At 42.5% G+C, this 14,177-nt stretch overlaps 4 protein-coding genes across 6 annotated transcripts in view; 3 read left to right on the top strand and 1 right to left on the bottom strand.

Annotated features, from left to right (window-relative positions):
* LOC114242785 (cell adhesion molecule Dscam2) overlaps positions 1–14,177 on the bottom strand; it is a 264,526-nt gene that overhangs the window by 30,745 nt on the left and 219,604 nt on the right. The gene's annotated exons all lie outside the window — the stretch shown is intronic.
* Positions 3,639–5,258, top strand: LOC114242787 (alcohol dehydrogenase 2). The gene has a single exon (XM_028174051.2). It carries the CDS (start codon positions 3,947–3,949, stop codon positions 4,904–4,906), a length of 960 nt encoding a protein of 319 aa, XP_028029852.2. The 5' UTR covers positions 3,639–3,946; the 3' UTR covers positions 4,907–5,258.
* On the top strand, positions 5,348–7,058 carry LOC114242794 (15-hydroxyprostaglandin dehydrogenase [NAD(+)]-like). Its single transcript, XM_089727480.1, has 2 exons — positions 5,348–5,383; positions 6,498–7,058. Exons 1-2 carry the CDS (start codon positions 5,348–5,350, stop codon positions 7,056–7,058), a joined length of 597 nt encoding a protein of 198 aa, XP_089583606.1.
* LOC114242793 (15-hydroxyprostaglandin dehydrogenase [NAD(+)]-like) lies at positions 9,608–11,136 on the top strand. Its single transcript, XM_089727902.1, has one exon. It carries the CDS (start codon positions 9,947–9,949, stop codon positions 10,814–10,816), a length of 870 nt encoding a protein of 289 aa, XP_089584028.1. The 5' UTR covers positions 9,608–9,946; the 3' UTR covers positions 10,817–11,136.

The raw sequence follows: 14,177 nt of genomic DNA, 5'->3' as shown, positions 1-14,177 counted from the left end.
CATAAAAAAAAAATGAGGAGGCTAATCGGGCGGTAACTCGTCGGATTATTTTTTGGTTTACCAGGTTTGTGTATGCCGATAACGTCCGCTTCTTTCCTCACCGCGGGAAAGATACAGTTAGCCATAGCGGCATTGAAAATAGATGCCAACATCACGATGGGTAGAAGTTTAATAACGGGATTAGAGATACCGTCGGAACCGGGAGCCTTGCGAGGACGTAGGTCTTTGATCAGGTCTATAGCTTCCATTGGGGTGACGGGTAGTAACGCATCTGAGGGTGGCAAGGAGGCTCTGCGTTCTACCTCACTGTCTACTAATCCTACATGAACAGGGTCCGCGGATTGAATGCTGGGCGTGCACTGGGTTTGCAAATTATCGGCCAGCAGCTCTGCTTTTTTGTCATCATCAAACGCCGCGAGTCGGCCTGAGGGGGGCATAGTTACTACCGTATCCGATTTGAGAGTACGAGCTTAGCGGTAGTAAGACCTTTGAGAGGGCGCGAGTCCTTCTAAGAAATCAGACCATCTGGCATCTCGCACTTCGGCGATGCGAGACTTTACGTCGCGTTGTAGGGCACGCATTCGAATACGATTTTCCTCGGTAGGATACCTATCGTAGGCGCGGATCGAGGCGTTCTTAGTTCTAAAGATTTCCCTAATATCGTCGGGCAATTTGAAGCGGTGAAGGAAGTCCTCCGCTACACCTTGCTTCGATGACCTATCTAATGTCGAGGTGATGTGTGACGTTACGATGTCTATGGCTTCAGCGGTATCCTGAGAAGACGGGGTAGAGTTCGGGCTAAACGGGAGCGATGGTGGATCAGATTCAGCCAGGCTGATGCCCAGCGTGTGCCAATACACCACAGTCCTTGTGACGGGAACGGAATCGGGAGCGCGACCGAGCTTCATAACAACGGGACGTTGGTTTGAATCTAACTCTGAAACTACTTCGATCGAGTGTAAGCGGAGAGTTACGTTTTTTAATAACGCTATGTGCGATATTTAGCGGGTAGTGAGTCGGGGTTAGCGGAGCGACGATATCGAAGGCGAGATCATCGACTAACGCGTCGAGCCGCCTGCCAGTAGGGGTTGTGGTGTGTGAGTTCCACCTAATGTGTTTACAATTTAGGTCGCCCGCCAGATTGACAGAGCTTCCCATGCCAGACAGCGCCTCGATATCACTGCTTAGAACGATCTTATCCGGTGGAAGATAAACGGACGCGATAACGATCGGCGCGTGTCCCGTCAGTGAGATTCGGCACACTGATGCTTCGATGTTAGCGTGCGCGGGAGGATCGAGCGGGACGCAATGCAGGGCTCTTCTATGGTAAATGACGGTACCACCACCACGAGCAGTGAGCCTGTCGTTTCTAACCATGTTATAGTTCACGATTTTAGGGTCGCGACGCGCGGGCTTGAGTAGGGTCTCGTGCACTAAGAAAATGTCAATTTGTTGGTCACGCAAAAAAAAGACAAACCTGATCACGTTGATTTGCGAGACCGTAAGCGTTAAAAAATCCTATCGTTACGGATAAGGGCTTTATTCTACTAATGTACGCCATTGATTACCGGCGGAGTGAGGGGAGGACGTACGTATTTAACGACGCGTATACGTCAGCGTATTCCTGCACAACGGCGATGAAGTGTTGTGCAGTGGAGGCAGCGCGGATGGCGTCGCCCAAAGCATTAACGCGCTCAAAGTTAATTGACTGAAAAATGTCGATCGCTAGAGCGAGATTGTCGGACGCGGTCGGAGGACAAGTCGCGGGAGAGGGACGAGTCGCGGGGGAGGGACGAATCGCAGAGGGGGGAGTTGCAGTCGTGTTCGTGTACGGCAACGGTTTAGCCCAGGCCGAGACGCTGGGCACCGGCGCCGGCACGAAGGCAGGCTTAGCCTTTGGCACAGAGGGTGCCGAGACTTTGGTGTCAGGGCCGGAAGTGCGGAGGCGGTTTTGACGAGCGACGCGGCGATTAATTTTGGGGGCTCAGGGGCATCCACGGTAATTCGCGGGGTGACCCTGTGTTCGGCACAGGACGCAGCTAGGCGGTTCCGTCGCGATTTTTTGGACACGAGTGCATAGGGCCGTGGCGTGATCGCCTAAACACATGACGCATCGGGGGCGCGCGTGACAGTTACGGGAAGAGTGCCCGTACAGTTGGCAATTATGGCACCTTTATTTAAATGCCGTTTGCGAGATTACGGGCGCTAGTGAAATTAATTTTATTGGCCTCAAGGGCCAGGGAAACTCGGTCCCATGCTGTCTTGTCTTGAAGGATTATCGGGGGAGGGATCTGGGTTTTAGATTGCGCCACCGGACGCGGCGATGGTTTGGCACGTACAGCGGGAGCGCCGGCGGCTGGAGGGCGGGGGCGCGACGCGTTCGCGGCTTTGCTTACTTTAGCGGCCGCGGGAGCTCGGGCCTCCGCAGCGCGCTTTTTACTTTTTTGGACTATTGTGAATCTATCAGTCGGGGCGGCAGGGGAAGGGTCGACCTCCATGTCCGACTCCGAATCGGATGAGGAGGGCGCGGGCGACTTGCAGGCGGGGGCGGCGGGCGCGACGTAGACCACGGAAGATTGCGTGGACGCACTGGACGACGCGGCCACGACGGAGGCTGTGGACGAACGCGAGGACGTGACGCTTGTTACGGATGAACGCAGGGCTGGAACCGAGGTCACAACGGTCGCAGGAGTTTTGCTCGCGAGTATCGGGGTCACGGGCGCGGCTGAAGCGACGGAGGCCGCGGGCGGGTTCGCGGCGTGATTGACCAATTAAATTCTAAAAATTCCGACGATAACGACGGGTACCTCAGGCCGAGGAATTCCACGAAAAGGTCGATCGTGGACTACATTATCACGTGCCCAGGGGGGGCTACCCCGGGACTTTTTTTTTTTATTGCTTAGATGGGTGGACGAGCTCACAGCCCACCTGTTGTTAAGTGGTTACTGGAGCCCATAGACATCTACAACGTAAATGCGCCACCCACCTTGAGATATAAGTTGTAAGGTCTCAGTTACAACGGCTGCCCCACCCTTCAAACCGAAACGCATTAATGCTTCACGGCAGAAATAGGCAGGGCGGTGGTACCTACCCGTGCAGACTCACAAGAGGTCCTACCACCAGTAAAAGCACACTTTAAGCACACTCGCCCTACGGCGAGGCCCCAAAATTATAATAATTGCAATTAATTACAGCACAGCCGTCTGCTTGCAAACGGGCCACTAAGTTGCCGAACGAATTCTTGGAATTTAGGGATCCGCCCGCTCACAGATGGCGATGCGACGCAATTGACACAGGTAGTCACTTCCGAGAAAACACTTGGACGCCAGATGTGCTCCGAACCGAGGTCGGGCGATCGAACGGTCGGTGGGCACGTCAGCGCGCGGCGGGTGCCTGAATCGGAATGAAAAATTCTTTCACTGTTTGGAAGTTACACTACTCTCGAGTGACAATAATATTTTTTGAAAAAAGTTAGGAATCGTTACTAAAACTCCAATAATGTAACCCAAGGTGTACAAAAATTACCTAAAATATTCTTTACATCGCGTGCCCTGCGAAAACTAAATAAAAAAAACGAATAAATAAATAATGTACTACGACTTTGTAGAACACAATAATTATTAATAAAAAATGTCGCGACAGCATATGTCTAACTATTATAGTTATGCCGCAATAAGTGTTCTTTTATTTAAAAAAATACAACAACGTCAAATATCGTTGAAATTTTTGTTAAAGTCCCGAGCGGAGCCGGAGCGGGCCGCTAGTAATTAATTGCAATGTGTTTAAAAGACAATAACAGTGACAGTTTCTTTAGAAAATTATGAAAGATAAAACGGTTTGTTATTGAAATAAAACTTTACTTGCTGTATAAATTGGGATCCTTCCAGACTTTCTGAGAAATCTATGGAATATTAAATTTCAACCTAAGTGTATTTACAATACGATAATGTTCGTAATAACCTATTTTAATATTTTATTTGTTGCCTTGTTTTTCGTTAACGTTACAAGCACTGCAAATGTGAAAAATGAAAGAAAAATTACAGGCAAAGTGGTAGTTGTCACGGGAGGAACAAAAGGTGTCGGTTATGCTATAGCTGATAACTTCTTAAAAAACGGTGCTAAAACAGGTATTTTACTTGGCACAAATGTCACGGAAGGTGAAAGAGCCGAGAGAAAACTAAATTCCAAATACGGAAAGAATAAAGCTGAGTACATTGAATGTGACATCACAACGGACTTAGACACAGTTTCAAAACGAATCCTTAAGAAGTACAGATACGTGGATATACTTGTGAACAGCGAAACAATAGCCGACGAATATAAGCCTAGGAGTATTATACTAATAAACACCGTCGGTACGATTGAATGGTCAACTAGATTTTTTAACAGCATGAGAAAGGACAATGGTCGAGGTAAAGGCGGTGCCATTATTAATGTAGCGTCCGTGGCTGCCCATAACATTGATCCTACATATGTCACATACAGGGCATCAAAATTCGCCGTTTTAGCATTCTCACAATCACTGGGCCATCTGTATAATTACAACATTTCCGGTGTGAGAGTAATCACACTGTGTCCAGGACCGACCGATACGCCGTTAGTCTATAAGGTTTATTCCTTATACGATTTAGATCTTGTAAAGAAAATTATTAAATATTATAACTTTGCTAAAATACAATCGCCGGACAACGTAGGCAGAGGCGCGGTGGAAGTATTCAGAAATGCTGAAAGTGGCACGTCTTGGGATATCGCCGATGACAAGCCTCCCGTCGAGTCGGCTAATACCATAAACATAGTACCATTCGAAGAGATTGATGACGATGAGAACACTCATGCACAGAAGGAAAATAAAGCCGATAACTCCAATGACGACTGTCCACTGATTTCTACTGAGGTTGCACTTTAAATTTTAATACATTTAATAGACGAGTCGACCAAAGGATTTTTTTCTCGAACATTTTTTTATGGGAAAAAAATTTTAGTTTTGTGGATTTAAATATTATACTAATACAGGTTTGCTAGTAATATCAAATATTAATTTACTATTCCAATAACTGCGAATGTCTTTGGGAATTAAGGTGGCACTTCAAAAACAACGTAATAATTATTTTAGAGTTTAAAAAGTTTGACAACTAAGAAATGTTTGCTTATTAAAATATGACATTATATTGATTGCGTTCGCTGTAATATATTATGTAAATCTGTTCTTTTATGGCCTTAGCTAGTTATCTGAATTTTAATAAAATACATGGTATTTATCCGTTTTATTTTATTTTATAATGTCTTCATGAAAAAAAGAAAAAATTCTAAAAAAAATAACTCGATAAATGTAATTCCTCCCATCTCGATGGCGGAGATCGGTGCGGAGGTGTTCAGAATACACGTTCTTTTGATTGTCAATGATGAGCAGATTTCCAAATCTTTCCCGTTGTCAAATTGTTGGATAATGTTTCAAAATAAAAAATCGTTTTATCTTTTAAACAGTGGGTACAAGCCTGTTTGATCCACAACCACTCCGAAGTGCTATTAACGACTGGCGACACAATAAATAGAGCAAAACAGAAATATCCGGCCGCAGGGCCATTTCTGGTTCTTACTACGGCTTACACGAAGCTTAGAATAGTGGTGTATTTTAAGTAAGGGTCTCTTTCGTATTGGAGAGAGTTGAAGTCGTAGTTTGAAGATAATCCTATCAACGGCTCCTAAATTTTGAACGATATACGAGTGAACCCTGGTATGAAAACTGTTTGCGGAAAAATAGGGAGAATCGAGGTGCTTTATGGTATAATTACCATTACTAACATTTTGTGGGAGTCCATTACGCCATGCTGCTCATTAATTATGAGACAAAAATACGATATTACACATATATCTAATATACTATTTGATATAATATAAAAATGATTGGATTGGATATATATTTTTTTTTTTTTTTTTATTGCTTAGCTGTGTGGACGAGCTCACAGCCCACCTGATGTTAAGTGGTTACTGGAGCCCATAGACATCTACAACGTAAATGCGCCACACACCTTGAGATATAGTTCTAAGGTCTCAGTATAGTCACAACGGCTGCCCCACCCTTCAAACCGAAACGCATTACTGCTTCACGGCAGAAATAGGCGGGGCGGTGGTACCTACCCGTGCGGACTCACAAGAGGTCCTACCACCAGTAATATATGTAAGAAACACAAAATTATCATAAGACTAAAACTCCATCAAAATACACAAATATACGTATGTATATATTTTATTTAGTATGAATGCAGAAATGTGTTTTCCAAAGAAACAATAAATCATTAGTTCGAATGGCACCGCTACATAAAGCAATGCCATTTTTTAAACGCGTTTTTTTTTTCAGTTAAAAATTAACAAGCTACGGGAGCTTCAATATTAATTACTTTTTTTTTAAATAAGAAACCTATACTATTTACATATTACATACATTTATAAACATGACGTTTTGTTTGTTACAAATTCTTTTAGTGATTTACTTGTAGCTAAATATAACATTTTCTCTGAAGGATACAGACAAAGAAAGAGAAATTGAAGGAAAAGTGGTGGTAGTGACGGGAGGAGCTTGTGATATAGGTTATGCTATAGCAGACCACTTTTTAAATAATGGTGCTAAAGTAGCCATTTTACTTGATATAAAAATCGAAGAAGGCATTCAGGCTGAAAAGGAATTGAATTCAAAATACGGAGAAAATAAGGCTGTTTTTATTCAATGTGATGTTACAGTCGACTTGAAGAGACTCTCAAAGTATATTTTAAGGAAGTTCAAACATGTCGATATATTTGTCAACAACGCAGCATCGGTGGAAGAAAATGAACCGCGAAAACTTATGTTAATCAACGCTGTAGCAACGATTGAATGGTCTATAATTTTTTTCAAACACATGCGGAAAGATAATTTTCGTGGAGAAGGAGGTACCATAATCAACATATCGTCAACGGCCGCCCACAATATTGATCCCTTATACGCAACATACAAAGCATCTAAATTTGCCATTTTAGGATTTTCGCAATCACTTGGTCATAAATACCTAGTCAGGTCATAAGTATTGTCACACAGTAAAAACTTTTTTTTTAGAATGCTGGCCACAAAAAAGTTTATTGAATTCGAATTTCGAATTGTTCATAAAAATGTATACTTTTAGAATTTTACTCATTTTTAAATATGGAGTGGACGCTTAAAGAAGACCGTGTTGCAGTTATTGCGTTGCATCGTTGCGCTTACGCGCCAATTCACATTTTTAACATACTGAAAATTTTGAATAAAACCAAAAGATTCGTTTATCGTACCATCAAACGATACAATGAAGACTCTAGTGTAGATGACAGGTGAAGAAGTGGTCGCCCTCGGTCTGTTAGGACTCCAGCAGTGATAAAAGCTGTGAAGGCGCGAATTCAAAGAAATCCCAAACGTAAGCAGAAACTGTTGGCCCTTCAGATCGGGTTAAGCAGAACCACGGTGAAAAGGGTGTTAAATGAAGACTTAGGGCTTCGGGCATATCGAAGAAAAACAGGACATCGTTTGAATGCTCGTCTAATGGACCTGAGACTGAAGAGATGCCGCGCTTTGTTGAAGCGGTACGCGGGAAAAAAATATCGGGAAATTCTTTTTTCGGATGAAAAATTTTTTACCGTAGAAGAGAGCTACAACAAACAAATTGATAAGGTGTACGCACACAGTAGTGAAGAAGCGAGCAACCGTATTCCGCGTGTCCAACGAGGTCATTTTCCATCCTCGCTCATGGTATGGTTGGGAGTTTCTTATTGGGGCTTAACAGAGGTACATTTTTGTGAGAAAGGTGTAAAAACTAATGCAGTTGTGTATCAAAATACAGTCCTGACGAACCTTGTGGAACCTGTTTCTCATACCATGTTCAATAACAGGCACTGGGTATTCCAACAAGATTCGGCGCCAGCTCATAGAGCGAAGAGCACACAAGACTGGCTGGCGGCGCGTGAAATCGACTTCATCCGGCACGAAGACTGGCCCTCCTCCAGTCCAGATTGGAATCCGTTAGATTACAAGATATGGCAACACTTGGAGGAAAAAGCGTGCTCAAAGCCTCATCCCAATTTGGAGTCACTCAAGACATCCTTCTTTAAGGCAGCCGCCGATATTGACATAGACCTCGTTCGTGCTGCGATAGACGACTAGCCGCGCAGATTGAAAGCCTGTATTCAAAATCACGGAGGTCATTTTGAATAAACTTTAGTGTCATAAGAATCTCTGTTTTGTTAAGTTCATTTTGGTATATAAATGGTTACATAATGAATAAACTTGTTTCAATTATTTTACATTAAACATGTGACAGAATTTATGACCTGACTAGGTATAATTACAATAGGTACGGTGTGAGAGTTTTGACGCGGGGTCCAGGACCAACAAACACGACACTTGTGAATAATGTGTATAATTTGTACGAGAGAAAACTAGTAGAAAAAGTTATTAAGTATTACAACTTTGCCACTATACAGTCATCGGATAATGTCGGAAGAGGTGCCGTGGAAGTATTTAGAAGTAGTGAAAGTGGTAAATCTTGGGATATTGTGGACGAAAAACCACCCGGGGAGTCTCCAAATACTATAACAGTAATGCCAGAAGTTTGAGGCGACTTTCTTTGGTTTTAACCGATTATTAGACCAGTAGTAAAAAATAAATTATACTTTTAACGAGTCACAAGCTTATAATATAAAGTTCAATCATTTTTAAATAATGAACCGACAAACAATGCTTCAGCCAAGATGTGAGGAAGTTGAGTTGTATTCCTGTAAGCTGACGATTCCAAATTTGTATTTTAGAACATGTTTGTATGCAAGATTATTTTAAAAAACATCGTTAGCACGATTCATGATTTTTTCTGGGCTTTCTTCGACTCTGTGATAGCTAGAATATATTTTTTCAATATTCATAATATCTCTATTATACAGAGACATAACTTTTTTCTTATAAATGTATACTGTGACGATATTCACTTGTCAAATGACTGTAACAAACTGAGAGACTATTAAATTTGGAAATTAGCTATGGCCTTCTAAAGGCTTCCAAATAGACTCATTTTTCACTAAATTAAAATTAATTTTATTACGGTCCATGTTGTCGAACCCAGTTCCTACTGATTTAAGCCAACGCTGGTTGTTGTAATCTAACCAAAACGATGGCAAGTTAGTATCTGATTAACGGTCAATAATGATCTTACTTAGTTTTTTTAGTATTAATTATTTTTTGGTCTATAAAACTTGTTTTGTGTAGGACATTTAAAGCGTTAGTGTGCAAGCAATATTTGAGTCCAAACATTGATGACTTTTTTGTTGAGTAACTGTATTATATGGTAACCTGCCGTTCGAAAGAAAGTGCATTTTTGTGTAGCAGCAACCGACAGTAATTTAGTAGCAAATTCTCAGGAACTACACAACCTACATCATTCAGCGCTAACCAAAATATAAAATATAAAAAGACAAATGCTTCTCTACTTTTAAATGTCAGCGCTTTGGCCTTCATAACTGTGTTATTTTAATGAAATGTTAATATCAGATTATCATTCTTGGAGACCTATTTAGAAAAATACGAAGTATTTAATTTAAAAAAAAAAACAATATCATATGTAAATGTGTTTCTTTTATGTTGTGTGTTTCCTTTTTATTTAATCCATTTTTCATAAATTAAAATATACTTCAAAATTTAATGTTCTATTCAAACTAAATGTTGAAATATATTGTTTGAAAATTGTTTTGTTTCAAAGAACAAACACTAGGCATAATATATTTCTCTTGTCGCAGTTCGCAGTAAAATAAATAACATACATTTTAATCTATTTATGAAGTATCGTATCGTATTTAATTAACCCAAAAGTACAGTAAAATGGTGGATTAATTAAATAAAATTCGTATCATTTAGTTACCACGACTCAAAAGAGGTACATCACCGTCAAGCGACATGACACTTAGTTTGATAAAAACATTTTTCGTATCTTGCTTTGTTATAAATATTGTAAGTGCTCTGAGTGACCTAAAAAATGAATATAAAATCGAAGGTAAGGTTGTAGTTGTTACGGGAGCAGCAAAAGGTATTGGTTATGCTATAGCTGATAACTTTTTGAAAAATGGTGCAAAAGTCATAATTATACTGGACATAAATGTACCAAAAGGTATACAAGCTGCGAAAGGGTTAAATTGTAAGTACGGAAATAACACAGCCGAGTTCATTGAATGCGATATTACTAAAGACTTGGAGAGAGTCTCAAAAATGATTTTTAAGAAATACAAATATGTGGATGTATTAGTTAACAATGCAGGAATAATTGAAGAAAATAAACCAAGGAAACTCTTGTTGACAAACGCTGTAGCTACTATTGAATTTTCTCTCAAGTTCATGGAAAATATGAGAAAAGACAAACTAGGCGGAAAAGGAGGTACTATAATCAATATAGCGTCAATAGTAGTGCACTACATTGATCCTTTCTTCTTTACGTACAGAGGAACGAAATTTGCCATTATGGGATTCTCACGATCTTTAGGGCACGAATACAACTATAAAAAGAGCGGTGTGAGAGTACTAACAATATGTCCGGGAGCAACAAATACAACACTGGGTTCAGATAATCCAAAAATGAATAGTGAAGACGCGGCAGCTCTTGCTAAAGAATATCAATATCAAATTATACAATCTCCCGACAATGTAGGGAAAGGTGCTGTGGAAATATTCAAAAACGCTAAAACTGGTACGTCTTGGGATGTCGCGAATGAAAAACCTCCTGTTGAGTCGACTGACACGATAAGAGTTTTAAAAATTGGTGAAAGCCTTTGATATTTTCTTTTAAATTTATATAACGATAAAATTAAATCACTTTGATCTGTTTTGCGCATAATTCTTAAATAATTCGAACAATGATTAAATACCAATAATATTTAGCAAAAATGAATTTAATTTCAAACAAAAGTTAACGTAAAAAACAATTACTTCGTATTAACTAATAAAGGTGACTTATAGATTCATCGGAGAAAGAGTAGCGTCGTTTTCTTAGTACACCTGTATAATGCCACAGTGTCATAGGGAAATGTGTTTCTTTTATGTTGTGTGTGTTTTCTTTTTATTTAATAAATGTTTCAGAAATTGAAAAAAAGAAACTTCTAAATTTTATGTTCTATTATTATTATTATTTTTATTGCCCTTATAGTTACCACCTGATAGTTTGTGGTTACCGTCGTCCATGGACTTCAGCAATACCAGGGACAGAGCCAAGCCGCTGCCTACCCTTTAATACTCTCCACAAGCCTCGTTTGAAGAAGGACATGTCATAGCGCTCGGGAAACACCGTGGAGGGGAGCTCATTCCATAGCCGTATGGTACGTGGCAAAAAGACCTCTAGAAACGCACTGAAGATGACCGCAGTGGCTCCACGTAGTATGGATGAACTCTACTCCGGTGGCGGGCGATACAATGGTATGAACGAGATGATGGTATCATGTCGAATATTTATTATTATTTTTTATTGCTTAGATGGGTGGACGAGCTCACAGCCCACCTGGTGTTAAGTGGTTACCGGAGCCCATAGACATCCAGAACGTATATGCGCCACCCACCTTGAGATATAAGCTCTAAGGTCTCAGTATAGTTACAGCGGCTGCCCCACCCTTCAAACCGAAACGTATTACTGCTTCACAGCAGAAATAGACAGGGTCGTGGTACCCGCCCGCGGGGACTTTCAAGAGGTTCTACCACCAGTAATTACACAAATTATAATTTTACGGGTTTGATTTTTATTACACGATGTTATTCCTTCACCGTGGAATTCAATCGTGAACCTTTGTTGAGTACGTATTTCATTTGAAAAATTGGTACCCGCCTGAGATTCGAACACCGATGCATCGCTTAACACGAATGTACCGGACGTCTTATCCATTAGGCCACGACGAATTCAAAGCACTCCCCATGCAACATGCGGTACAAAATACAGAGGGAACCGAAATCCGTCCGCAAACCCAGAGGTTCCAAACGATCCGTGAGAATGGGATTATCGACAATCCGAACGGCCCTCTTCTGTATGGAGTCCAATAGAAGAAGCTGGTATTTGGGAGCCCCGGCCCAGAAATGTGAGCAGTACTCCACGCGAGGCTGGACTTGTGCTTTTTAAAGCAAACGTCTTTATCCAGGCATGAAATACCGCTTCGCTCTGTTGAAGACTCCTAGCATTTTGGATGCCAACTTGGCTTTGCCTTCCAAATGACTCCGAAATTGGACATCGCTCAAAATGTCGACCCCTAGTATCCCGATACTCTCGGAAAGTTGCAGGAATACTCTTTGGAATTGCGGCGCCATAGCAAAGGTGTCCTTCTTATCAGTGAACGCGCAAACTTGTGTCTTTAACGCCATTTGAAGACTCACCCCAGAGAGTTCTCCACTTCAGACACAAGTTTTGATCGTCTCTCTTGCACCACGCTCCGAGAGAGACTATGATGGCCGATATATCGTGCATCCTTTTTTTTTTTTTTTTTTTTTTTTTATGATTGAAAGTTTACTGGTGGCCCGAAGGCCTTTCCAGTTTCACCAGGACAGGTGGGCGAGCTAAGGCTCAGCCAAGAGGGGTGGGATTTGCTAACAACTGCCCGAGCGCCTCCGAAGGAGACCTAACAACTCAAGAGCAATTGTTTCGCGAATGAATCTACTACCGGATCGGAATCGCGACCCGCTGAGAAGATCCGGCGAGAAACTCAGCGGGCTGATGCATGGGTTAGGTTGCACGTCGACCTCTTTGTCGAGTTCGACGAGTACGGTTACCGGGGTCCCTAAGCCTGCCCCTAGTATTAGAGCTGAAGGCATCTAATGCAAAGGTTATTGGATCTGATGGATCCGTAAGGACGTGTCTAGGGCGTCGACGGTGACTGGCTCCTGCATGATCAGGATTCGGAGAGTAGTCAGCGGCGGCAACGATAAGGCGATTATCATGACGCATAGCCTTATCGAAGTATCGTTCCGACGCTGACTTCATGTATTTCCGAATTGATTCGAGGCCCAGGTCGTCGTGTAGGTCAACGTTCCTCACGAACCACGGAGCGCCGACAGCTAACCTGCAAAAGCGGGATTGTAGGGATTGGAGGGTGTCTATGTGTGTGCGGGCCGCGTGAGCGAACACCACACTCGCGTAAGTCATGACGGGCCTTATGCAAGTTTTGTAAAGTGTCACCTTGTTCCGAAGGGACATTTTACTCCGCTTACAGATCATGGGGTAGAGTCTACCGAGAATAAACGCGGCACGGTCACGGACTGATTTTATATGCGGGCGGAATGTCATCGATGCATCCAGGGTAACGCCCAGGTACTTGACCTTCCTGGCCCAGGGTATGGGTTGTCTAAAGAGAGTAATCGGGGGTGTGAGATTCCTCCTCCTAATCCGGGAGGAAATCCGTGTGGAGCTTCCCCTCTGAAATAGCACCGCAGTACTTTTCGCTGGGTTGATGTCTATGCGCCATTTTCGGAACCACTGTCCTAGGGCTAGGGCTGCGCTCTGAAGCTTCTTCGCGATTAGGGACTTATTTCTACTAGAATAGTAAACAGTCGTGTCGTCGGCGAATAAAGCTAAATGGGTCGGCGGCGACCGGGGAATATCGTTGACGAATAAGCTAAATAGGAGGGGTGAGAGGACAGAGCCTTGCGGGACTCCAGCTGTGAGAGGTCGTGGGGAGGAGCGGGTTCCCTCGACTCGATATCGAAAAGAGCGGTTCGACAAGAAGTCCCGTATGATGAGCACGAGACTATCCGGCACGCCCATGTTGAATAGTTTGAAAATCAAACCATTGTGCCAGACTTTGTCGAACGCTTTTGCGACGTCGAAGAAGAGAGCTCCCGTGTATAACGGTTTTGGTCGATTAAGCCCCACAAGAATGTGCTCCGTGAGGCGGTGCACCTGTTGAACGCATGAATGATTTGTACGGAATCCGAATTGTTCATCGATGAGAATGCCCTTGGATGAGACGAAATCTCTGAGGCGCTTGTAGAGCAGACGCTCATACAGTTTGCCTAGAGACATGAGGAGGCTAATCGGGCGGTAGCTCGTCGGATGATTTTTTGGTTTACCGGGTTTATGTATGCCGATAACGTCCGCTTCTTTCCACACCGCGGGAAAGATACAGTTCGCCATAGCGGCATTGAAAATAGATGCCAACATCAC

The sequence above is a fragment of the Bombyx mandarina genome, chromosome 05 (genome assembly GCF_030267445.1).
Source record: "Bombyx mandarina strain Sakado chromosome 05, ASM3026744v2".
NCBI classification, from domain to species: domain Eukaryota; kingdom Metazoa; phylum Arthropoda; class Insecta; order Lepidoptera; family Bombycidae; genus Bombyx; species Bombyx mandarina.
This window is presented reverse-complemented; position numbering and strand designations above follow the sequence as displayed.